The sequence below is a fragment of the Buteo buteo genome, chromosome 10 (assembly GCF_964188355.1).
Source record: "Buteo buteo chromosome 10, bButBut1.hap1.1, whole genome shotgun sequence".
In the NCBI taxonomy this organism is placed as follows: Eukaryota; Metazoa; Chordata; class Aves; order Accipitriformes; family Accipitridae; genus Buteo; species Buteo buteo.
The window spans coordinates 18,063,486-18,091,069 of NC_134180.1; the positions used below are offsets into that span (position 1 = coordinate 18,063,486).

The window sequence follows — 27,584 nt, forward strand, 5'->3', positions numbered from 1 at the left end:
TAGCTGCGGAATTCCACTCTGACGATTACAGAATGCTCTTGAAGTTACTGTTTTGCAGTAATACAGCAACACAACCAATTTCATAGCAAATCCAGTCAAATTATTAATGTTTACATAATTTTAAACTTGAAAACATAATTAGTAATCTTTCTAGTTACCTAAAAGAGTTGGTTAGTGCTGCCCTTCACTGGTTCGTAATGGTATACCACAAATCAAAACTAATGGTTACCAGACAAAAGTGTAGTTCAGCCATATGAAAACTGAGTTTTCCCTACTTCTCTCTCCAGGAGTTCCACACTCCTATCAAATGGACACCCAAAAATGCCTCTTAATAATCCAGGTTTTCAAGTAGTGAATGCTTTTATATACTTATTTCTCCTTTTCATTGCGAGGGAAAAGTTAATTTAAATGCTATGTCTGCCCATTGTTCTTGTGTTTTTATCCCATGCCAGAGCGCTACTGTAATTCACTCCTGAATGTTAAACTATGCTTTTCCTCCACGAAAGAAATTCATCAACAAAAGAACAATAAAAATCATCCCTGGAGTGTTTCTATTCCATATTAAAATATTGGGCTGATTAAAATTGGTACTAAGAAATGTCCATATTTGTGTAGGAACGTATGTGGGATTGGGTAAATAACTGGTAGTTCTCAATATGTGCCTTTTGCCCTGCTGAGAGAACAGAATATAGCTGGTTCTTTAACACAGCAAATGTAACCATCATTGTACCCAAACATTAAGCTCCATTTGGGAACTGAATTTGGAGTGGCTGGTTGGTTCCGCTAGCTATCACATACATACTATGAGAGCTACATGTCATTAAAAAGCTATTTTTGAAAAGGAAAGATGTTTAGGATAGTATTAACAGCTAGAAGTTACCTGACAACAGATGACGAATTACTGTTAATTACTGTATGTATTATATGTAGCAAGTCCAACCTTAGATGCATAACTCATCTGAGAGCAGTGCTAGGTTCTGTAGGCAAACGTAAGAAGCAGTCCCTGACTCCAAGACCTGACAAGTCTATCTGCTGAAAAAAACAAGCACATGAAATATTTTCAAAACATAGAATTAAAAGATGGAACCTCCATTTCAAAAACAGGTCTAATATTTTTTGACAAATAATCTGTTCCTTTTTATAATGTATTATGCTTACTACTATGCTTGAAAAATGACTGAAGCTTGCATTGGTGCAAACCATTTCTGTAGAACATTCCATTCTTAAAAACCTTTTTCCAAAAGCAAAAAAACCTTTGCTGTGCACACTTTTGATCACTTGTATTGACAGCTGTACCCTATGGCCACCCATGTGGGTAAGTAGGCTCCCCCAGCACTTGGCTCAGCTACAGCAACGTGAGCCTCCATGAAGCTCTACATGCCTGTGGGTTTCCAGCAGAAAGAGTGCCCAAGCAGAAGGTGAACTGAGCAGAGGGAAATTCAGAAAACGGGGAGTTTTGAAAACTTTCCTCCAAATAACCTCAGACAATAGCATTCAGGGAGTTTGTCACTGTGTAAAAATGGCTGAGTCAGCCCAGCCCGGTTACTCTACCCATCCTTATTAGGGCACTTTATTTTCATTTGATTAATAAGTGCTGGCCCATGAATAGCAATTGGACTTTTATGAACTTTGTCTTCTACAGAATGCATAATGATAGTGTGAAAATGCTTCAGATAAATCTCTTTCATCTCCTCTCTTATTTCATGCTGGAATATTAAGGTTTACCTTTTCTGGAAGGTTTGACCAATTTCTGAGGACCCTCATGTCATACACACTGCTAACCAATGAACTGAATGAATAGTTAAACCTTCCACAAAGATGAGAGGTACCTAAAAAAGAGTTATCAGTTGGCTGGAATAGTATAAATAAAAGCAGAACAAATATAAAAGCTATGAAGTCTTTACAAAACAGAGTAGTAAAACACCTCGATGTTTTGTTACTCCTCTGGTGTTAGCATATCCCTACCTTTCCCCAAAAGTCAGCTCAGCCTCCTCTGTAAGGACAGCTATTTCCAGTGCAGTTTAGTGAACCACAGTTAAGTGTGGTTTCACTGATGATGAGACAATCTGCATTCCATCTTGTACCACAAATCAATGTTAAAATATGATCCAGTTTGTTAAGCGGGGTTCACGAGCACAGCTGCAACTTTCAGCCCAGCAGCTGCTGCTGGCTGTGCTAACACAGTAAGAAAGAGCTGTCACGCTCTAACTAAGAGCAGCCGCAGTGCCAGCCTTCAGGTGGGACAGCCATCAAGAGCAATACAACCCAAAGGCTTTGTCAGGAGGTTTCTCAGCTACTGCTAGTTTCTAGGAAATGATGAAACCTAAAAATACTGGGCTCTGAAGGGAGGAATCAATAGGTGAGAGAAGGGTGTACCTAGATCTGCTACCCTGCACTGCTCCGGTATCTTGTTCTGAACCATGTAGAATCATTCTCTGTCCAGCTGCAGGAGTGACTTTGACCCCAAGGAGGTCGTTTCCTTCTTTCCACTGCAGAGATGAGGACTGATGCTCTCATATCTCATGTTCCCTTGCCTCCATTGCTGTGATTTCCCACATTCCTGTCTACATTTTGCTTTGGATACAGCTGCAAAGATTTTGATATTAGCCACTTCCCCTTTTTTAATAATTGTCTATTTTTCTTTTGGGGGAAAAAAATAAATGTGTGAAGTATTTGTTATTTTCAAAGGAAAGCATTTAGTTTAATGACATATCTGTTCACAAAACAAATCACCAGTGATTGAAAATAAAATGTATGGTACCACTTTGTGAAAGTCATTTACAGCACAGAAAGACCACTTTGGCAGACACATTTATGTCTATACAAGATTAGATTTTGCATTTATTATGGGCATGTGGCATATTATTAATTATTAACACCAAAAATAAATGTTTATGTTTGCAGAAAAACAAGCTGCTAAATTCTAAAAAAATATTGTCAAGGATTTACACATTGTGTCATGTGTGTTATGTAAATGGAAACAGCAGAGATTCAGTATTTATTATTAGAACAAAACATTCTTCATCCTGCAAGCAGAAATCCAAGCTGTAATTTATGTGCACCTCTGAATCAACAAGTCCGATACTTAAGAATAACCCTTTGTGTATCCAATAACTGACTTTGCATTCTCACCGAGAGTACACCTCATGGAACTCCTTTGCCCACATTCCCTGGGGAAGTGCATGGGAATTACAAAAACGCTTCTTACAGAAGACCTGAAATGGTTTTTTTTTTCTATCCTAGACCGGAGGAATGAGTAATAGGGTCGCATGCCCTGCCAGTGGGCAACAATCCCAGTCAATGAAGAACCCTGCTGATGAGGTAGTCTCTCTCCCAGATTTCATACATACCCAATTTCAAGATTCAGACCAAGATGTCCTGTTCAGAGAAGCTCTCAGCCCTGAAACATGATTGGGAAAGATCTCCTTACCCTTAGAAGCAGAAAAAGTCATTATCAAGCCGTATGGAAATGGAGGCAGGAGTAGGATGTCAGACTCGCACGTCTCTTTATGTAGTGCGCATCAGTGCAACATCATACTCCCAGCTGGCCGCACAGATTACTTTACTCGGGGGCTGGAGGGCTTTTGAGAGCGCTGCGTGCCTCCACCAGCCTTTTCCATTAAAACTTCCCAGTGCTGCTAGCCAGGTCTGTCCTGGGCAGAGCGCTATGATGGAAGCCCTGGTCTAGACAAGGCACTTGTAGCTGCCAGCATTTTTCTGTTCTGCCATCCATCCTGCTCAGAGAAAACCTCTTGCAAACTGTACTGTGATGGAGGTTTCAGAGCAAGGGGTGACATTTTTTTTCAGTAGCCTCCCTGTCCCCTGCCCTTCAGCTGTGTTGAAGCTCAAGCAGTGGCAAAACACTGCTTGGGAACGTCTGCATTTTCGCTGCTTTGCTGAACAGAGTCAGGATTTGTCCCCCTGCCTGCACAAATGCAGAAACCTTTTGATTTTGTCATTTATCTCAATACAGTTTTCCAATCATTCTGCTGGAAATGACGCTGCTGGAGGCACTAAAGGTGCAAGCCCAGACCAACATTCAAACCCTCGCCAACCAATTGACTTTCCAGGAGGTTAAATGACTGTGGGCAAAGCAGCAATAAAGTGGACAGATGAGCTCTGCCTCTGGGAGAGTTCGCTGTTTCTTGGCTGTTTCTACCCCTGTCTCAGCTCAGCAGGGGGAGGCAGGGGCAAATTAGCACTCCTCCTGCTCTTGCCTCCCGCACCTTTTGCCTGCTGCTTCACAAAACCTCCTTCAGCTGGCAGCAAAAGAGGTCAGAAACATGTATGCAGCGTGCCGGAGGAGCAGAGCAGCATGTGGACCAGGCAGCGGCTCCGCAGCGCAGAGATGCCCAGTGGCACCGAGCCGCTCCCCGCGCAGCGGCACTTTCCCTGCCACTGCTCAGCTCAGAAAGGCTGCACCCACTGCCCGCTCCCCGCTGCCCGGCCAGGGCACCGGCCCCGCCACAATCAGCCTCTTTGTTTTGATGTCAGGCCTCAGACGCTGCATCACCTCACATCTGCATATTTCACTTCATGCCTCAGATACCACTATACTGAAACTCGGGGGTTTCAGGCAGGGAAGCTCCCCATTTCTCTGGGCACATCCTCAGGGACACCTGTTACTTCAGGCAAAGCCAGGGACTCTGCTACTGCCCAGTGCAGTGTCCTCTGCTGCGGGAAAATGCATTAATAAAATAATTCTGCTGTATCATTAGAGGTCAACTCGGACTACAGCAGGTAATAAAAGATTCATAACAGCACATGAGGGGATGCACTAAATATCCAAACCGCTGCTTGAAATCATGCAAAGCTTGATTAGGTTTAGGACTTGGTTAAAAACTCACAGTTCAGCTGTTGTTTTACAGAAAAGTTTGCAATCAGTGGTACTGCTTCTGTACCAGCAATATATGCCACTTCCAGTAGAAATTATGCCTTGTAGCAAGGAGTGTCCTAACAGACACAGGTGCTCCCATGCTCGGGCCAGCAATTAAAAATTAATCCCTTTCCCTGATTCCATTAGGGGCCAATACCAGCTATTACTGAGAAGACATAAGAAATACTGCTGGAAACACTTTCAAGATAACACGTTCCCAGTGTTGTGACTTTCCATCCTTTGGTATTTAATGACTGCCTACATCTTCATTTTAGCGAATTTCCAACCTGGTAAAGCAGGTAGTGGGACCTGCAGTAGTCTGTACTTTTTAAAATATTCCATTCAAACTCTGGTTAATCTTATTTCCTATCTAAATATCAAATCTGCTTTAGGAATCCTGCTAAAGTCCAGCCTCAAGGTGCTGTGGCAGTGAGGTCACCAGTCCATTTACATGTGAACAATTGTTACTCACTACTAAAGGGGCTGTCAGAAATTCAGTACAGGCATTCCTGCAATATTTTCAGTTTGATTATAAAGGCATCACCCTTTCCATGTTTTACTCCAGCTTATGACTCTAACAAGCACAAAACCAACACAGGCAAGTCTCCTCTAGCTGCCGAATTCCATCTGCTTTTCCATCCTTGCAACAGCCTTTGACAAAGAATTTAAATCAGATCCCTTTTTTCTGATACGCTTAAAATTTGGCTGCGAAGTTTGGCCGCATTCTCAGACTGGATTTGATTTTTGGCCATCATTTTTACCAGTACAGCACATCTAATCTCAGACTTGGTGACGCTGCACTCGAACCAGCTGCTCCAGCTTTGATACAGGAGGCTAATATCATTAGCAGAAGAACTTAATGATGTTTGACATGTCAAATGACTTGGTCCTGCCTTTAATCTTTGTGGCCAGCCAGTCCCACCAGCCAGGCAACGGTCTCAGCAGACAGGCCAAAGACTCAGCACCAAGGATGGAAAACTTCCAACACAACACCATAGGTGAGGTTTAGGGCACATTACCCAAGCAGCTCAAGATGCAGAGCAGGTACATACAGCACGCTCGGCTCTGCTCTCCACCAAGTACACCACTGTCACTGGCATTATTGTAGCATGAAGAGCTGTGCTCTGGGCACATGGAAAGGAGGCTTCCACTCCCAATTCTAAAGCAAGAGAGCCCTCCTCAAGTGCTGCCAAACCATTCACCTTGCGGCATCTGCAAACAGCTGACCCAGACCTGCCCACAGCCAGCCAAAGCCACTACGCCTGGAGCACCTCCAAGGCAGAGGTCCCCAATAGCTCCCATGGGCAGCAGGGCTGGTCCGTCCGCACGCACTGCTGCAGGCACTTGGCTCACTGAGTATGGTGTCTTGCACTTTGCTGTATAGCCATCCATCTTGTAATTAGGGGAACAACCCATTTCTTCCAACCACAGTGAAACTCTTGCCCCTCTCCTTTACAAAAGACCCTAAGGAGCCTCGATGCCTGACATGTTCCCAGTTCAAGCGGTAAAAGAAAATTACTCATTTTCATCTTCTATCCTTTTGTACCAGCTCAGGGACAATTCCCCTGCACCAGGAGGCCGCACACAGAGCAAGAACTGCTTTGGGGGCTGAAAAACCCTGAAGCTGAATTTTCCCACCCCTTTGATCATTCCCGGCTTTCCCACACAAATGACTTTTCCATGTATGTGGTGCCTGCACTAACACAGCCACAGAGATGCCAGAGAAGAAATGGAAAGAGAGAAGCAACACCACAGCCCACACAGGGGAAAAAAAAGCTGGGAGGAACTAGAAGGCATCTTTTTGACTTTGCTGGTTTACCAGTCCATAAGGGGAGGAAGTAAAACGTCCTTCTCAATGACTTCTGCCAGTTATTTACACAACCTACCAAATTCTGAAGCCCAAACGGAGAACAAGTCTCTTACTCTACCACAACTCCACTGCCTCCTTTCACCTGGCTACAGCCCGGCATTGCAAAATGCCAAATCTCGTCAACTGAATACAATGGCACCATCGCCTGCATGAACCCATTTAACACCTCTTAATATGCAAAACACGCAAACGAACGATAGACACAGCTCCCGAGCGTTCAGGACACAGCCAGTGTCCGAATGGCCAGAGCTGGCACCCGGAGTCGGTCAAATTCGGTAACCAGGCAGTTGCCAGGAGTAAGCGCAATTCCTACACAGGACTCACTAATCATTATCAGTTTTAGGTATTGTTTTATAGCCTGGAGACGTCTGGAGGGGAGAGTTGTGTACGTCTCCCATACAAATGACAGAAGTGGAGCGGGTGCAGGGTGGAACCGGGCAGGCAGAGCAGATTGTGGGGCCGGAGTTTTCGCCTCTCTCTGAAGCCCAGAAGGACCGCTACGAGGAGGGCGGTCACAGCAGCACCGCAACGGTACAAATAACGCTTTCCCTCTCTTTCGGTGGCACTTCGGTGCAGCGGGCAGAGGAAGGACCGGCGCTTTCCAGGCACGTCCAGCCCTGCGGACGGACCCTCCGGCGAGGCGGGCGGGACGGACGCTGCCCTGTCCCCGCGCCCGACCGCCGCTGCGGCGGGCCGCTCGGGTCAGCCCGCCCGGGCTCCGGGCGCGGAGAGCAGAAGCACTTACGGCGATCTCCGCGCGCGCGTTACGTTACCAGGCCGAAGCCGAAGTGAAAAAAGGAAAAACAAGGCTGCTCCAGGGGGAAGGGAGCAGACGCAGCCCCGCCGGACCCGGCGTTGCCGGCCTGGGCGGCTCCCGCTCCCCGCCGGGGCTGCGGACGGGAGGCCGGGCGGCCTTCTCCCCCCACCCCCCCCCCCACGCCCCGCGGGGCAGGCGGCGCCGGCGGTCCGCTCGGCGGGGGCGGCGGCGGGGCGGGGAGCGCGGCGGCGGCGGCGGCGCTAGGGCCGCGCGTCGCGCGGGCCCGGAGGTGGGGTAGCTGCCGCCGCCCCGCTCGCCGGCAGTCGCGGGGAGGTCGCTCCCAAGTGCGGAAGCGCTGCCGCCGCCCGAAGTTTGGCCGCGCCGCCGGAGACCGCCGCGCCGCGGCCCCGGGCGCGCTCCGCCCGCCCGCCGCTCTCCCCGCGCTTCACGCCGCCGCCGGCGCCCCGCGAGGGGACGCCCCCGCCCCGAGTGGCGGTCGGGGAACCCCGGCGGGCAGCACCTGCGCGGCGCCCGCGGCGATGATCTGCGCGCCCGCGCCCCGCCCGTCGCCCCGCCGAGCGCCGGAGGAGAACGATAGCCCGCCCGCCCGCGCCGCCCCGCGCCGCCCGCCGCCCGCGCGCCGCCAAACTTCGACGCCGACAAGTACCTAGGGCCAGCGGCGGCCCGCGCCCCGCCGAGACACCGCGCCCCGCCGAGACACCGCCGCGCCCCGCCGGCAACTTTCCCGGGGGGAAGCGCCCCCCCGCCCGCCCCGCAGCCCCTCATGCCGCCGCCGAGGGAGCCCCAGCGCGTCCCGGCGCCGCGGCGGCTCCGCGCCGCCCCGCGGTGAGGCGAGGGCGAGAGCCCGAGCCCCCGCCCGCGCGGTGAGTACCGCCCGCCCGCAACTCCGCGCGCCCCGGGGCGGGATGGGACGAGGGGGCTGCGCGGCGCGGCGGGAGGCTGCGCGGCGCGGCGGGGGGCTGCGCGTGTGCCGGTCCTTGCGTGCGGTGCGGCGGCGTCCGCGTCCCCGTCCCCCCCTGCCCGTCGCGGAGGCTCGGGCCGCGGACCGAGGGCGGATCGGCGCGGGCCGCGCGCCCCCTGCCGCCGGCGCGGAGGGGGAGCGGGGGCCGGGGCCCGGGCCGGGGCGGTACCTGCGCGGTGCTGCGTCCTCCGCGGGAACCGGCGGAGCTCGGGTCGGTCCGCGCCGGGCTTTGAAGGGGGCGCGGCCGCGGCGCGCAGGCGGCGGGAGAGCCCTGAGGGAAGGGCCCGACCCTCGCGCCGGCTGCCGCCCCGCGGCGCGCATTTTCCCGCGCGGGGGGAGGAGAGGAAGACCAAAAGTCCCGTTTGGCGGAGGGCGGGGGCGGTGGCGGGGGAATAGCCGCGCTGGCCGAGGAGCAGCGGACCGGTCACTGGTACTCAACCTGGAAACAGTTCCCTCCCTTGCCTCGGAAATTGCAGGCGGCTTTTCTAAACGTTCGCTCACACACACACGCACACAAAACCCCCTAAAGAAACCCCGCGTGGCGGTGAGCAGCACAGACCAGCTAAACCCGATAAAACAGATGTTTTTGTGCTCTCAGAGTTGGCGCGTGTGCATTTTTGGCCTCTGCTGAATATACTTTTATTGTTCTGCAATCAACTTTTCAGTATTCCGGATCTGATGTTCTAGGAGCCAGCCTTACTTCTGTGGAGATGTTAGCACAGACAGTGAGTGAAACAAACGGTGGAGATGCATTTAAAGAGGGAATAAATCACTGTCTTGCCTAAGGACAATGCGGTTGAGCATGAGAAGCTGTGGCCTGGGCAGCCATTCAAAGGGAAGAAAACCACAGTAGAACTTTCCCCGGCTTGTTTTTTGGTGTGTGGCATTTTTGGTTTGTTTTGGTTTGGTTTTCTATTTGGAAACAAAAGGAAGGCTGATTTCTGCCATGTTTTTGGAGTTTTAACGGATGTTTACCAGAGAGTTTCCAGCAGTTAGTGGCAGTATTCTCATGGAGTCGTGGACTTTGCCGTCAACCCTCAGCCCTGTGACACTGATAAGAAGTGGCACCAACTTTCTAGCTACGTATGTAAAACCTGGCAATAGGACACAACAAATTCAGGGTCTCGTAGGCTTTCGTTTTCGTTCAGTTGTGAGGTGTCATCAGCTCACACCACGACTTGAAAGCTTGGTAGCCCTGTATGCCAGATATGCTGCCTGAGGAGCATGTATTACCTTATTGACAGTGAAAAATAGTGACCAAAAAACCTGCAACCACCCCAAATGCTAACTTGAATTCCAAGATAAAAAACTTGCAGAACAGGTTGATGTTAGGTACAGAGATATTTAAGGCAATAAGCCACAATTATAAGGATTCTAGAGGAAAAACTTAAAGCAGCTACATACAAAGCCTTTAAAATTTAAATAGCTGAAGTGCTTTTACTCCATATGCTGACAGCTGATGATACCCAGCAAGTAAAGGCAACAGTAGTGTGAGGTGTCACTCAGCAAAGAATGATGTGGGAAAACCAGAAATATTTTAAGTGTAGTGCTGAATCCCAGTTTTTTGGTAGCAGAACACTGTATTTTATTTCCTTCAGCCAATAGGTATTGACATTTTAAATTCCTCCTGAGGCAAGGAAATCTTTTTCTGCTAAATAGTTAAATAAGCTGGATAAAAATAGAACCTAAACTTCATTTGGAGCAGCATTTGAATCCAAAGGCACCACAGCAATTGTATTTCATCCAAGTAAGACGGAAAGCTAAAATTGTTAAATTGTTAAACACAGACCCCCTTCTTGTTTGCATAGGTGAATAATTCTGCACTTATAAAAGAGGTTGGGTTAGTGGTTTTTTTTAAATACTGGATTTATGTACCGGGTTCTCAAGTTGTCTAGGTGTAGCAAGGTATAAAACACTTGGGTTTTATTAAGTGTTGTAACTTGCAGGTATGAGGATTAGTTCTGTTTTGTAATACACATTATTTCATAGGTTCTAAACTGGCTTTAAATAATTAGTAACTGGAGTGGACACAAAAGGTCTTTTTTAGCTGGGCTTGATTAGATACATTGATCTGGTGAAGCTGTTAGGGATACAAACTTAAAGCATGTTTCCTTTGGAAAAAAAAACTGTTCTGCAGATGCTAGTGTTGGGAGGTGACAGCCAGCACTCCTTGCCTTGCTTATGGTTTTAACCGGTTCTCCTCAGGCTGCTATGCATTATAATAACTGGTTTTGGCTGTCGCTCTTACTCGTGCGCGGTGGCGGCGTACACTTTATCAAATGCATGCGCTGCGTGAGAGGCAATCGCTTGTTATTTTATTACCTCCTTCGCGTACCTGCTGTGTGCCAAAGAGGGAGGCCAGGAGCCCACCCGTACGGTTTGCACAGCGACTTCCCGGCAGGGAGCTCTTGCAGGGCATGCAGCTGACACGGGTTTTGTGCGGGGGGAGTTATTTGGGGAAGAGGATGGATTTTCACAGGGATGGAAGGAGACAGAGGAGGAGTATTTGCTAACAACCCCCAACGAGATCTGAAGTTCTTCAGCGGCACCGATTCTGACGAGATGCATTTTAGCTGGTTTTTGAAGAGGGTATCTGCTCAGGCTGCAGAATAAAAAATGCTGCGCAAGGTGCGACTTACCCACCTGGAAAGGGATGCACATGCATCACCTGCGTGTCGTTCTTCTCAAACAGCCATAACATACTCGCTGTGGCCTGAATGCCCAGCACTTTGCAGATGGAGCGGAGCTTTGGGGGAAGGCAGAGACAGCAGAAATGGCCTTCAGCACCGGTGCCTCCCGGGTGCCTCCTGGTGTTTTCCATACTGCAGGGGCTATGGCACATGGGAATGCTCAAGGCCCAAAACATCCTGCCGTTCATACCGCTGTTGCCCCTCGAAGGAGATCTCCAGGAGCGGTGGGCTCTGGAGGCTTTGCATACATTAGCTAATGTCCTTCCAGCAGTTCGCTGTTCCCTTGTCCTCAGTTAGTAAGGATGCTGCTCCCTCTTTGCCACCCCCACGGGCCCCCAACACCCAGGGTGTGTGAAGAGCAGAGCACTGCAGGGTGCAGGGGATCGGGGCACCAGGCATTAGTTATACCTGATTTGTTTGATTGCTTTTTTGTAAGGTCAAATACACAGGCATTACTGGGGACAAAAAAACATCGCTTTGTCTTGCCCACAGCACGAGGCTTAGCACTACACAACTGGTACAGCTGTAAACCTCAGAAATGTTTGTCTAAACAGTGTTTTACAGAATAATTCAAATAGATATGTCCTTAGCAATAGAGCACTGAAATGTAGAATGCATGTCATAAGTGACTCTGCAGGAATAAATATAAGCAAGACAAATCTTAACAGCTCCATCAGAAAAACCCCAGCAGCGCTCAGCACATGATCCTTAATGTGCTTTGGTCAATATCTTTCTCTGTATCAATGGAAGCTCATTAAAAGAAGATACTGCAGACTAACTGAGCCATGCCATATTAGTTCTTGCCAAAGCTTGACATTTTTAATACATTAATAATATGTCTGTAATGTAATGGAAAACTATTAATCAGAACTGGTTATATGCCAGAAATTTAAGCTATAATTGGCTGCTTCTTGTCAGGAATGCGTGTTGTACGCTGCTACATCTGCCTAATGCTCAGATGTCTTGCACTCCTCTGCACTTTTTCCTTGTCAGTGCACTAAATTCGATCAATGTTATAGTCTATAATTCTGTGTAATGACCGTCATTATGACTCTGGCTTACTTTAATGAGAATTCGTTATATGGGAAGTATTTTAGCATAGGGTGTTAAGGTAGTGGCTTGCTTCACATTATTTTAGTCCTATCCAGTCCTGTTTATTAGTGGATCTGAGTCTCAGCAGTTATAAAAGGTTACAGGTAACTGAAAAGCTAACAAGGAAAATATTAAAGAAAACAAATTATTTTTGCCTGAATATACAGGCTTGTAGTCTAAGGATAATTAAACTCAGTAACTTCTTAGTTCTACACAGAAACATGAAATTCACCTACTGCTTATTCCAGCTATGACCAAGCCTTCTCCAATACAGAGTATGTTTTGATTTGTCACAAATTTAAAGTCATTTGGCTCCTTTTTTAGCAGAGAGTAGTTTCCCTTTTGTATAATGACTGTTCTAAACTGTGGGATTTGGGGGGTGGTTTTTTCCCCTGCAAAATAGTGAAATACATTGGAAAGGATGAGAGGGGAAGAGCATGAGGTGTCTTTAAAATCACATGGAAAGTGTTCTCTGAATTACTGAATTCCAAGATAATAAGTAAACATTCCCATTGAAACAAAAATAATGTAAGGTCGCTACAAAAAACAGTGGTACTACACAGTGTGCTTCTTGAAAAGATATAATTTTTATTTGGTCTTAGGTATTTCTGCTTTTGTGTCAGGTTCAGGTTTGAAGCTTAAATATATTTGAACTAATTGAGAATTGTTATTGCATGAAAATTCAGATATTCTCTGCATATTCTGATAAAATATATGAGAGTTGTATGGTAACACTAGATAAAATGAATATAATGGAAAATTGCATTTACGTCCATACGGCAATTATTGTAAATTACTTTGCTATGGAAACACAATTCAACCATCTGTTGGCATTTCATAGTGTCTGTAGCTTAGCTCGGTTTAAGATGAAGCATTATTTAAATATAGGGAGGCCATTTGCGAATAGCTTTGAAGATAAGTTTTGAAAATGTGTATTACCAAAGTGACATGCTCAGGAACTCCCCAGGTCACATACCACTTCCCATGGTTTTGGGGTGTAGGAGGGTTCATGACATTGGGCATAATTTAAAACTGGGAAAGAGCAAAGCGGACTGCAGAAAGTGGTGACTTACAGTTGTTTCTTACCATCTGTCTGATGGGTTTGCTTAGATTTTAGCATCCAGACAAAAAGAGTGCAGAGGTGCTGCGGCGGCTGGCGGAAATCCTCCTCCTGCAGAGAGCCCAGCGCCCAGGCTCCCTGTCCTTGTCAGGCACAGGCTGAGAGAAATAAGTTGAAGTTCCTAGCCCCAGTTTTCCTTGTCTGTGATTAGGGTACTTACTCCGTCTTTGCAGTTTCCCTCGTACGTAATTTGTATTTTTACCTGTGTTTTTTAGCAAATGTGTATTTTAAGTCATCATAATAACATCCTAGGATTTTATACCTGTAATAATATGATTGAGGTGATACAAACAAAGGGAATTTCTAGTTGCTTTCTGAAGAGAGGAAAGGGGATATATCTGCTATGAAATAAACACTGAGTACACAGGTACCCCCACCCCCAAACCTAGGAAAGTAAAACTGCCATAACAGAGGGGGAAAGCATCCTTATAGTCGGCTACAAATGAACCATTATCTTTATCAGTAGTTTATCATCAGTGTGATCAGTAAATCACAGTTCTAAGAAAAAAAAAAAGGAGCAAAGTTCTTCCAATACTAATGAGAAATTTAAAGGAAACAGAAGTGTGCTGCAATATCTTTGTTACCCTTAAGAAGAAAAAAAATTAAAAAAATCTAAGAAATGCATGAAGCTTTTGGAGCTTGCTGAGGTCCCCTTGCCGAGAGACCATCAGCACCTGATACGCATCTCTGTCACTTTAATAGAAGAGCCCTCCTGCTGCTGCCCCGCAGCACTGGGCTGCCTGCTCCCCTGCCTGCACGATGTGGGCAATGGTTGAGTTCGGTAGCTTGTTCTCCGTTTTGCTAGGGTGAAAATACAGTTTTGGAAGCAGAAACATGTAACTCACCTGCAACATTACAAATCTGTCTTTGTTAGAAAAGAGTTAAATCCTTCATGTCAAAATACTTTTCACTGTGAATGATTTTGTTAGTTTGTTCATTCTAGCACAGCACCCACAGTAAAGGTTATCCATATTATACCAATTTGCTTTATATTGCATCAAACCTCCAAAATGTCAACATATCATATATTTTGTAATGCATTGATTCTTGGACAATAACTCTAACTCTTATTGTTTCTAAAAGGGTGCTGGTGCCAGAAGAAAAGAATGATTGATGGGAAACAGACACCAGCCTGTAGACACTCATCCTTTTGCTTCGGATACTGATTTATCAGTGCATCTGGGCATCCCCTGCGAGCCCTGAACACGGAGGATCACTCAGGGTTATCGACAGTAGCTGAAGACCTGCAACTTCACAAATTATTATCTGCTGTTGGACATCTTTTACAAGAAGCCCTGACAGATAAGTTATAAGACAAAGGACGAGCGCTGCGTTGCTGTGAAAGGCTGTCATCGGGGTCTGGGTGGCTTCTACCAAAGTCTTCAACTTAGTGAAACAAACTGCTTCACGTTTGAGTTGGAACCTATTTTACAAAATATATACATGCATATGTACGTATACATATAATCTATAGACTGCACGTACGCCAGTACTGAGCATCCTTACGAAGGTGACATAAAAGGATTTAGAAATGTATTTGTCAAGATTCCTGTCACTGCATGCCCTCTGGGTTACCGTATCCTCCGTGATGCAGCACTACCCTTCCGTGTGGGGACACTATGATGTGTGTAAGACTCAAATTTACACAGAAGAAGGAAAAGTATGGGATTACATGGCCTGCCAGCCGGAAGCCAGAGACATGATCAAATACGTAAAAGTGACTCTGGATCCCCCAGACATAACGTGTGGAGATCCTCCCGAGACTTTCTGTGCAATGGTAAGGCAAGCTTTTCATTTTGCATAATTAGTGGGTATATATTTGTGATAGATGGCTTCAAAATGGAAGCCCTAGAGCATACATGTAATTATCCAAGAAAATCTGCATCATATTCCAAACGTGAGAGGTTCTGAACAAAATGCTGAGCAGTACATTAAGCTGGGCAATGAGATGTTCTACTTATGGGGACCTAACTTGGCTTTACCTGAATTCGCTGTCTCTCTAGGTCAACTTTTAATGACTTTAAAAGAAAGCAGCATAAAACTCTTAAGTGCACTAAGTCGTAACTGGGGTCCATTTGCGTGGATCACCAAAGACTTGAGTGAATTGGTTCCAATGCGATCACCTGAAAGCATCATAGTGTGATATAATTCAGCATCATTTCCAAACATGAGACCGTTGTTAGAAACTTAAACTGCAGAAGCTTAAAAAACGGTGGTGGGAGCTGGGCTGGTGGAGTTTTTCTGGCAAGCCCACGCAGCCGCAGGCAGCATTGCCAGAGCCTTGCCACCGCATGCAGCAGGTACATACCAGCAGGTCCATATCTGCGTGTATGGACAGTGCAGGAAGAAACACCTTCGGGTGGGGGACAGCTCTAGCAACACTGACAGTTTTCTTCTTTAACTGAAATGGTAAGCATTTAAGCCAACTAAAAGAGACCAAAGTCAAGTTCCTTAATTTAGATGCTCCTAAAATTAGAGACTAGTTTTGGAAATGTTTGGCTTGGTAAATAATTGTACAGGTATGAGAAACCAGGCAGACACTATATATATCAACCTTTTACAGCTGTGCTGCTCCCAAGTGTTTGATAGATCGTGGTGTAAGAGGTCATTCGAGTTAAAGGAAATCTTCAGCTTCTCCTCACAAACAGGGAAAATTAATTTTCTTTGCCACTGACTATTTCTGTTAAATATTGAGTGGAAAATACAGTATTCCTTGACTAGAAAATGTGTGTTTGAGATGCAAAGCGTATGTACTTAAATCTGTTAATAAAGCAGTAGAAACATACATCACATTACCTACATAATTTAGATTTGAAAAACCAGTGAGTTCTGGTAAGTGAGGTTATCATAACTGGGAAAAGTCTACAAAGTATTTATTTGCCTGTGTATGAATCATCATTGCTGTGTGACAGCATCCCCACAGGAAGGAAATTTGCTTTTAAATGCCTTATGGTATCATTTTCAACCACTACTGTTCTGCAAGGAGTTCAGGTCCAACCACACATACATTTAGGGCATTATGTGCACGCATGCAGCTGCTTCCCATGTACATTATGGTAATAGCCACGTGATAAATTGTGGAGCTACGTGAATAAATTACATTCACTGTGAACCTTTAACTGCACCGCTTGCTCTCTGCCCGCTAATCCATCTCTGCTGACATGGCTTTGACACTCAAAACCTCTGAGCAGCTTCAAGCAGCCACTGTTTAAAAACAAATAAAAGCAATGTGCCCCACGTAATAGGGTCTTTTTCTTTTTTCTTTATCTTGAGATGTATTTTCTCCCTCAGAATAGTAACAGCTGTGATTTAGCCCTCAATTGGTGATGTTTAGCAACTCATCATGTAGTGAATAAGAAAAATTGTTCTTTTAATGCAAAAGAAACTGCCCAGCAAAACTTGTTTCTTCTTTTTAGTGGAGATAAACATTGCGGCAGTTTCTGTCTTAAGTAATTTTTTAAGTTTCTGAAGGGCCTGGTTATCAGTCCACTCTCTAGTTAAATGATTTTAAACAAAAAACAAACAAACAAACAAAAAGACATTTTGATTAAATCTAAGTATTAAAAATGGTGCCAGAACTCCCCCTGAAAACACTTGACCTAGCAAGGTCCTTGATGCTGTGATGGGGGATGAAGGTTTGCTTGGGAATGATCTGAGGTTACAGCTGTAGCTCGCTTGCTGCTTAAGCCCTCGAGATGCAAAAGGCCACCAGAATCCTGACACAAGAAGTAAAGAAAGAGGAAGAACTGGGGAGAGGGAGAGCAAGCGCACACAATGAGGGTGTGTATTTAGTGATGTGAGTGTAGAGTGACTGACTCCTACGTGATAAACTATTGTATTTGCATTCAGTATAGATGTATATTGTACATATACACTATATTCAGATATGCATTGGTAATGGCTTGACTTACTTGAAACACTGGGAAAATGACAGAAATACTCAATATTCCTGAGGTACTACATAGCAGCAGAGCACTCTCATCCCTCAAAATGCTTCATGTCTATATCTACTATAGCTACATGTAGAAATTACACATTTCCTTCAAAATAAGGTTTTACATATTTGTAGGGCTGAGCCTTTGGCATTTCCTAATGAGGAGATCTCTTATTTTTGTGTTCATTTTTAGTTTTAGAAAATGAGTTAAGAAGATAACACTGACATACTTGGAGAAGGTGGGCAGTAGAAAAGAGTGCATTCCTCTTAGGCATGTTCTTGCACTAAAAAATCCTGAATTTGAAATGACAGAGGTCCAAAGGTTTCTTTTCAGCATGGTGAAGTGCCGAACTGCCTTGCACAAAAGCTTGGTTTTATTGTTGTGAGTATTGGATATTTGCTGCTAAACCTGTGTGCCAGTGTTTTGTTATTGAAATCAGGTTAACGCTGCCTTGGAGGAGATCAGGGTCCTTTTAGATATCCTAATAATAAACAAGGGCACCAAACAGCTGACCCTGCTTCTGCAGGAAGAGGAGGAGGTTGAAGCAGCCTCCTGTTTTGTTTCCATATCAGTTCTCCGTTAAGGCTTTGTAATTTTCTGTTCACCACAGACTATACGGACTAAGGTACTAGCTGCTGAGCCTGTGTCAGCTATCAGTGTAGTATAGATTATATCCCTGAAACACAACCAGACTGAGAGGTTCACCCAAGTCCTGCTGGGAGATCATGGTAAAATCTAAGGCAGTCTGTGAGAGGGAGATGGTAATAGTCTGCAATAACATACAATGCAATCATGCATTGCAATGCACGCCAAGCATACAATACAGAGGAGATGGGCAGTTAATGGTAAAATTTGCCTCCTGCTTATTTCTGTATATTCCCCATGGAATTAAATATTCTTACAAGTCCATTATGAATTTTTACTCAGTAAGCTAGTTGACAGACCGAATAACAAGGTTTTGCGCATGCGGATTTGTTGCATAATGGAACACTCCTCTAGCTAAACCCAGCTAAACCGTGGCAGCTCACCACTTGTCAGTACCTTTGGGTCGTCCCTCCAGGACAGCGTCTGTAGGTATTACGGGGAATATGCAGCAGGAAAACTATCCCACAATTGCTTTTATGCAATCTATTCTGAGAGTAACATTATAGTTTCTGGTGACATTCAGTATTGACAACTCATGAGATTATTCTGAAACCTCAAACCCCTGGAGTCCTATGATTATGTGAGAGTCTCAGCTTTCATTTAAAACATCATCTTTATTTTCTTAGTCCTTCTGGTTGCAGAGAAAAGTTTGAAAATGAAACTGAGAAGCTCAAAAAGCAGAAGCCAAATAAATAGCCCTCCCAATTATTATTTGTTTAAAATTTCATAATTTTTAAAGTCGCTCAGGACTTTTAGGGCTTGGGAAAGGATTTTGCTCTAGAGGAGAGATGCATGAAAGAAACATATAAACCAATGCATGACTTAGAGCAGTGAAAGCTCACGGTTTCTGGCCATGGACTTGCTTGTGTCTGTAAGGAGGACAGAACAGCATCCTTTCCCAACAGGTAGCGCTTCTCCTGCCTGCGGGATAACCAGCCCCCTGCGGAGGGGGTTGAGTGGTCACCTCTGGCTTCCCTGTACATTTTAAAGCAATCTCTAGCTGCTTAGAGGGAGGCATGCATGCTGGCAGACGATGCACGTCAGCTTTCTGTGGCATTCCTTCAAGGCAATTTGGCCATCTTTTGTCAGGGTTGGACTGGACTGTCATGGCGTTTCAGCCAGCGTGACCATTCCTGTGGGTCTGTAATTCACAAACTTCAGGCATTTGGCATTGGTAAGAGTGTGTCTGGCACCATACGCTTACACTTAGTTGGCCTGGGAGGAGAGGGAAGGGGAAGGGGAAGAGAAAAAAGAAAGAAGCTACTTCACGTTTTCAGAACTGCAGGATTCACTTTGCAGAGATACTGTAAGCAAATTTTTAAGAACCTGGGTGTGCTAGTTTAGTTCTTGTGGCCTGCAGCATTTCCATTTACAAAACAAATCTGCTTTAAATCCCTGGGGGTAACTAACCCTTGGTGAAATCTACTTCCCTCTTTGTAAGCACTTGTTACAATTTCACAAAATTCTTGTCCAGTTATAAAAAGAAGCAAATCTGACTTTTTGTGACCATCACCATCTTTTGCCTTACAAGAACAGTGCATAGGTGGCTTCTGACTTCTTTATTTCTAAAACGTTTGCCAGCTGTGCCCCTAGTACAAGCATCGGGAGCCCGCATGGTGCCACTCACAGCTTGGGGGTCCCATTGCCCCCAGGTCGCACCTGCCCCTCGCATGGGCTGGCCCCTGTGCTGAAAGCCAGCCTTTATTTAGTATGGGGGTTTGCGTTCAAACCTTAGCCAGGATTAGTGTGTAAATTCGTCATGAACTTAACTAGGAGACTCCTAGTGGCTATTGCTGTAATTTGCAAACTGGAGACAAATTTACGTTACCAACCTGTGTTTGCAGCTGAAATGGCAACATAAAAATACAATTTTCTGCTTATGTTTAGACCTAGCTATCATAACACCATCCCACATCCCAGTGGCTAAAAAATGATGAAATTATTAGCAATTATCATTGCCTGCAGCTAATTTTCTTCATAGGTTAAACAGAAGCTGGAAAAGAAGCTTACAGACAAGAGTCCGGTGCATTTGTACAATTTATAGAGCAGAAATGCTGATGACAGTAGAAATTTGAGCCCTTGAGTGCTAGTCTGTATTTCATAGCCAATCAAAACTAAATTAAGAAACAAAGATTATTAAAAAGTCTTCTGTGCGTGTAATTCTGGCATAATATTATGAGGTGGACATTAAATTTTTCCCTCTGAGACTTTCAGCTTCAATAATATAGCATTCCTTTAATTACAAGTAGGCTCGTATTCCTTAAAAAAGGGAAAATACTCCATAGTGTAGTTAGTGATACCATTATTATGTTTACTGAAATAATTAAATTAACAGATATTCTTTTGAGTCATATATATAAATCAAAATGAGAAAGAAAAATGTACTTTTTGAAGCATTTTGGCATACATACATGCATTCTTGGGTAAGACATTTTAAAACAGTTTTGAACCATACCATTAAGAGATGCTGATAAGAAAAAAAGCTTTTTTCTTTTATGGAGCAAATAAGGACATACAATCCTTCATTTTAGTTCCATCTGTGCAATCTTATTACGTAGCATGGGGTAGAATGGGAACAGGGAGTTAAAGATGAGGCTATTGTAACTATCTTGTTTAATGTGGATTTTCATAGTTGTATATTTTAAAAGTATGTACAGCTCAAAGTTATTGCAGACTTTATTTACAATACCTGCATCTATTTTGAACTCTTTTGAGTACATTTAATTAATACAAGTGTTGCTTTGTCATTGTTGGAAGGAACCTTATCCTTCAGGGAGCAGAGTTTTTATTTTGGTGTTTCCACGTAAGTTACTGGGTATTTCATTTAATTTCTAGTACTGCAAGACCATATGGTGAGCTACAGGCACCCCACCACTTCTCTCCTCTCCCCTGCGTAGGGCAGGACACCTCTGCCACCCCACTGATATGGCTGTCCCCATCAAAGCACCACTTTGGTCCTGATGTTCCAGCCTCAGACCAAAGCAGCTAGCAGGATGAGAGGAAAGTGAGAAGCGCACACTATGCCCTTTGCTCCTGCTGTTGTCCCCCCGGTCCCCTCCTGCTGGTCAGCGCGGGGGCAACAGCCTACCTGTGCCTTCGGTAGCCACCTGCCTGCAGACACTTAAAAGGCACCTTGATCCTCTGACCTCTTGGGAAAGAAGTTCTTGGTTTCATAAAAGAGAAAAAAAATTGATATACTTGATGACAGCAGGAAATAAAAAAAATGGTTTGGTAAAATCTCTTTTTTTCCAACTGGAAGCAATCTAAAAAATCAATAATTTCTCATAAATTAAAACTGAGGATTGCCAGTAAAACAGATTTGCATTTTATTCAGTATCACACATCAAGATTCCCTAGTAAATCATTAACAAAACTCTATCCAGTTGCTTTTTTTTCGTCCTCAGTTCCACTTTGTGTACTGAAAAGTTTTCAAACCTTAAACAAAGCAAAAGCACGCCCACGAAGTACTTAAGTTGTTAAAAATATTTGGGGGAAAACCAGGGTTTCTAAGGAAAGTCAAGGGCTTCTACATACTTTCAGTTGCAGAGCTTTAAGGCACATATCACTACTATGTGTGAAAGCGCATCCTTTTAACAAGATGTATATTTTATAAATACACTTTGTAGAAACTGCTTAACTGCTGCTTTTAATGCTGCCTTTCTTCCATTTGGTACTTGCTCTCCTATTTTGTTTTTTTCCCCGGAGTTAGCTGGAATTATTAGACATTTGTGGCTAACACAATGATCAAATTATTGCAATAATAATTGATCTTAGAAAGCAAAGGATTGCTGGGGGCAACTGTGGCTCTGCGGATGAGGTTCTTGCAAATACCCGAGCTGGTGTGCCCACCCTGCTGCCCTTAGCACCCTGGTCCCCCCAAAAGCACCTTCCTCCACGGGCCGAGAGGGGTATCTGTGGGGAGCTGCCCAAGTACCCTGCAAGAACTTGGGCTTTTGGTCTTGTTTGGGTGTGGAAACAGCAATAGCAATTTTATAAAGAAATAAACAGCTTCCACTGTGAAATGGATACCCTGACATCCATGGGAGAATCTGAATGGCTTGCTGTCAGTGCGGCTGGACCAGAAATGTCCCCCCAGCAGCACCTTCAGTGCTGTATTCTGCAATAAAACAATACTACTTTATAAATAAAATCTTTACTAGCAACATATTATAATTTGAACCTTTTCTGGTGAGGCAGAGGTGATCTCGAGCCTGTGGCTCACTGCAGGGAGACTCTCCTAACAGGATTTCCTGGGGTCCAGAGAGACAATGCAGTAAAGCAGCATCCCGACCGGCACTCCTCGTCTAGGGTACGACAGCGCATCCCTCCCCACCCTCCCGGGCTGAGAGGAGGCGGCAGCAGGTGACCCTGCTCATTCTCTGATAGAAGCCCTGGACTGAGATTTTTTCCCAGGAGGGGGTTAGATCTGCCTTTCAGCAGAGCGACCTTTGCTTTTTAACCTGCCGGTGTCATGCTGTCGGCCTGGAGGAGCGGTGGTGCAGGATCACCTCCATCACGGGGAGCAGCCGGTTTGCTTTCGCATGTTTCGGTCACGGGTGCGATGCCCTGCAGTCCCAAGTGAGCTGTGCAGCATTAGGCTTTCCAGGCTGCTGTCTCATTTTGAGGACAGTGTACAAGGAGTGTGATATTATATTTCTTCCCGCTGTGATGGACAAGTCTCAGAGTGCGAATTTTGGATTTACTTGGCAGAACTGAGCAGAGCTAGTTTTATGCTGCCCAAGTTTGTCCAAATTATCTGGACAAACATATTTTTCCTTCTTCATTTAGTACACATATGTCTCTAAACCCCAGAGTTTCGTGTTTCTTTCTTGCAGGGCTTGTACTTTGTAACAGCTAAGAATCACTGGAAACCAAATGCAGGTTCCTGAGGCACTTCCATATATTCCATATATTAAAATTCCCATTTGTAAGCATCTTAGTTGACACAAAGCCAAGTGAACTTGGCCGAGAGTTCTGCAAACCCTGTGTGCATCAGGACAACTGTTCTGGTTAGCAGGTTCCCCTGGAGTCCTTTGAGAAGGCAGAAGTCAGTAAGTTGACTCACAAATAATGATTTTAACATTTAGACATTTACGTTACCTAGAAAGCAGCCAGTCCTATATACAGCCCAAGTTGCCCCATGCAAACATTTAAGCCCACAGTACGCTGCCAGAGCATTCAAGAAAAAAATAAATGTACCGACTGAGAAGATAATCAGGCTCTCTCATCCTTTCTGCTCTATGCTGTGGAGCAGAGCAGGAGAAATCCAAACAAGCATTAGCAGTCCGTGTTGACAAAGTATGGAACTTACCCATCTCATTATGCAAGGATGAAAACCTGTCATTTGTTTTTATCCACAGAGTTTAGAAAGGGGTGAATTTGTGGGAGCTGCTGAATTTTAGTATGAGTACCACTCCTGCTTCTTTTTTTTAAACGCCGCTGATACTGTTCTGCCAAAGCTGCAATTTTGGATATGTAAAAAAACCACATTCCTATTTAAGAGTAGTTAAAACCAGGTAAGAGATCTGTTAAACCAAATATTCCTTAACTTTTTTCAAGGCCTGTAAGTACTAGCTGGATTTCAAAAGTCAAAAATAATCCCAGATACTATTATGGTCATTGACTGATGATACACACGTCACTCTGTACACTGGGATGCTAATCTAACTAGCTGAAAAGTAGGAAGCAGTTCTGTACCCGATTTACTTGTAGAAACAATGGCTGTTGATACACATTTTAGGTATGGAAGTTTATGTTTTCACAGGTCACTTGCAGTGACACCATCTTGATCTACAAGTACAAATATAACTAGGGACATGAAAATCCTTGGCATTGAGCTGGCATGGCAACGCGCATAAGTGATTTCATGTAGCTTTGATGTTTGCTGTATCATATTTTCTGTAAAATAGTTTTATTTCTTATCTTCTAGTTCCTCAGGCAGATTGTTTATATGGAATTTAGGAATAAAAAAAGGAGGGAAAAGGAAAAGGCGCAAATGAATTTTAATTATATTTATTACAAGCAAGAAATTGTGCTATACCAGAGATATTTTATGTCAGGCTTCAGCCCAGAGAGAATTTTTATAGCTAAGTAATTGTAAAACCTTTAAAAGTGAACACCATTATGATGAGAGGAGCATTTTCTTACACGTACATACTATGTCTTTCCAGCATCCTGGTGCATTTTAGATTTTTATCTGTAAAACTGTCAGGAGCCATCATTTTAACTCATCAATTTGATTTTTACCATCTACACCTGCTCTTAAGGCATTTTCCTCCAGTGAAAACTAGAAACAGAGCTGCTTGTGGGTGACATTTACAAATGACTGGGGGGAAAAAGATTAAAAAAAAAAGGGGGAACAGCAAACTACTACACAAAAGCCCTCATCTTTTAAGAACAACAATGTGCATAGCTATAGAAAAAAGTACAGAATGTAATTTTCTGACTGCTAAAACAACTCTTTCTATATGTGCTATTCTCCCCATCTATTTTTATTGCAGCCTTCTAGACTCTGACATGCCTCTTGGCTTCCTTGACCATATGGATCTGCCAAGCAGTATGAATACTGTAGGGATAGCCTGCAGAAATAGCCTAGCAAGGTGTCTCGCTTTGCAAGAGCTTGCTGAGACTTCCAGAAACATTAAGTAATGGGTTTAAGGGGTTCAAGCATCATAGCTTTCCTCACTAAAATTTGGGGGTAAATTTTTGCCAGCAGTTTGCACCTGGAGTTTACTTCTTCCTGAAACAGGAGTGAAAGAAGCTTTTGAAAATAAAAGTTTAAGAACATACAAGCTTTTTGTTATCTGAAGCACTGGCTTTGATTTTTTAAAAAAGGTATCCTTCAACAACTAAAAAGCAGATAAAGGTGAATCATGATGTATATTTCATGTCTAAGAGTCAGTGTTTGACTTTCCATAAACAGACTTAAAATATGATCTTCCATTGAAATCAGTGTGCCCTGTATAAGTCAACAGAAGGACTTGAACTGACAGCAATGGATTGTGCCAAAATACTGCTTCCTTAGTAGTGCATACTATCCTCTGTACTGTACTGGTTTGAAACTCTCAACTGGAAACTTTAAAACCATCTTAAGTAAAAGCAAAATTAACAGTATGCCTTTATCTTCTCATCTTTTTCTTGTCAGAAGCAATTTCACTGAAGTTCATTTATTTCCAACCTTTTTCAGTTATAAAATCTTCTTTACTCATTATACTGGTGCTTGGGTTTGGATTACTTCACCCCTGTGAGCTTCAGTGCAAGGCTGATTGTCTCCAGTGACAGGACAGGATTTGGTTAATGGGATACATTGTTTTTCTTGGGTACAGTTTTGGCAATTTTGGGGCATGCAAGAATGCACCGAAAGTGTATTTTAGACCTTCTAGATGGAAAGTGCCAACTAGACTACATACATAGAATACATATCAGGGTTTACATATTAAGATATATTATTTTAGCTTTATGCATCTCATGGCTTATTTGTAAATAATTAAAAAGGACGGAATACTATTATTGAATAATCTTCCCATAGTTCTCCATAATTGCACCATCATCGGTTGCAACACTCAACATTAGCTAAGCATCGTCATTTATGAACTTTAGGTTTTATAGGTTTAAAAGCAAGTCTCCAAACAAGAGTTCAACAGTTCCCTTTTTTTGTTAATCAGAAAAGATGGGGTTTTCAGCATAACGTTTTCTGAAATTTTAAGCCACAATAGAGAGTATGCGATTTTTTAATGTTAAACAATGGACAAATGGTCAATGTCCGAAATTCATACAGGGTTGGTGTGTTTTTTGAAGCCATGCAGACATTTGTTTCCCCTCCTTCTACGAGTTGTTTCTACAAGTCCTTAGCTGGTGTAAAGTGGTGTATGTGCATTGAATGGGACGGTGCAAACACTATGGAGAATGTGGCTCCCTTACATCTGCCCCTTGTGCCATCCCTGCACTCCTGGGGGCCAGCCCCTCTCTCCAGCCTCACCGAAATGGATGCTCTTCAAAATGGTGGAGAAAAGGAAGTCTGAAGAGAGAAATAGGGAGTTGCTCCAAAGAACACAAGAGCCTGCCTTCCTCCTGGCTGGATCCCTGTCTCATCACGCCTTAAGGGCTCCGCGGCTTGAGAAGCCACCAGAGCTGATGGGTTTGTTCTAACTTACACTTCTGCTACCCTTTTTGGAGCAGCAGTCCCTTTTAAAATGGTACAGACCCATACAGACCTCAGTTGTGGACCTTAGACGAGTACAGGTGAGATGTTTTTGAAATCATTTTGAAGTCTTAAGGAGTTCAGCAGTAGGATGGGAGAAGCATGTGCTGAAATGTGGATTGGTTTATGAGGATCCCCTCATTGTGCTGGTTTTCCTAGGCACGGTCTCCAAGAGAGTAAATACATTGCAGGAGTGCCAAGAAAGCAGGCACAGCTTTTTACAGCAGCATTCAACTCCCCTGATCAATAATAATCTGACTAAGAATTTAGAGTAAATGTCATTCTGGTGATTGTATCTTGTCAAGGGCCCCGTACTGGTAAGTGATGGGTTTGGAACAATAAAATTGTGCATAAGATCAGAAACAAAAATCAGACAGCAGCAGGGTCCCACTGAACTTAGCCTTAGCCTCAGGTTTTTTTTCAGTTCCCATCCTCAAGGTCATTGCACCTATGCTAATGTAACTGTCAGCATCCTCCTCCTGTCAGTCCAGTTCCTTCTCATAACCCAAAAGAAGATTTACAGGAGCTGACCAAGAAAAAAATAATGCTTTTCACAAATTAATTACGAGATGAATGGCACCTGTGATGACCTGTTTTAACACTTTTTTTTTTTTTTTTTTTTTTTTAATGACACCACCTTACATGAGCTTCTCTAAGCTGCTGTCACATAAGCCAGTCACAGTTGGGTTTTTTTGGCTGTCATCCTAGCCAACATCCAAGGCCTCAGAAAGTAGATGTAAGGGCAATGCTGAGCAAGCCTTTGCTGTCACTGCCTTTACTCTGGATTAGTAATTGGTTTGTTTATAATTATAAGCTGTATAAAGCCTTGCAGGAAAAGCGGAACATGTTTACTTTTACAATGATAAATCATAAATTACAAAAATAAATCATAAATTGGAAACACCTTTGAAATTCAAAAATATCCCTCTTAACCAGGGATTAGATCCACAGCATTTCACTGGGAAATACATACGAACATTGTCAGTGCAGCTATCGGAAAGGGCTGTTGCTGAAGAACAGGGCAATAAACCTCCTCGCTTGAGCTAGTGACAGCAGTCTACAAGGTAATGCTGGTCTTGGTGGCAGACCCTGCCCTGTGATCCTACACCTGCCCACAGTGTCCCAGGAGATGTTGCAGCCCCTGAGCAGCCTGTGCACATGGAGAGAAGCGCGTAACAATGTTGCATTTCAGAAGAAGACGACAGAGATCCCTCATATTTCTGTGCAGATCTTGGAGGATCTTGTATAATTTATTTGCAGGAGAAATCAGCTTTTTTCCGTATAAGAAACGCTTGTGAGATTCCCAACGATGTTGTCACACAGACTTTGTTAGAAGACTTTATCTGGCCCATAAACACATGAAGCATGTCTGCTTCAGCCTTATACTTCGTAGATCTCCTCATGCCAGGTAGTTGGG

General features: G+C 44.3%; 1 protein-coding gene across 4 annotated transcripts in view; it reads left to right on the forward strand.

Annotated features, from left to right (window-relative positions):
* Positions 1–7,842: 7,842 nt before the first annotated feature.
* NTNG1 (netrin G1) overlaps positions 7,843–27,584 on the forward strand; it is a 166,039-nt gene continuing 146,297 nt past the window's right edge. For all 4 annotated transcript variants that reach the window (XM_075038814.1, XM_075038810.1, XM_075038811.1 and 1 more), the window contains exons 1-2: positions 7,843–8,387; positions 14,471–15,164. In XM_075038814.1, coding sequence (XP_074894915.1) covers positions 14,919–15,164 — 246 coding nt within the window. In that variant the 5' untranslated portion in view covers positions 7,843–8,387; positions 14,471–14,918. The remainder of the gene's footprint in view (positions 8,388–14,470; positions 15,165–27,584) is intronic.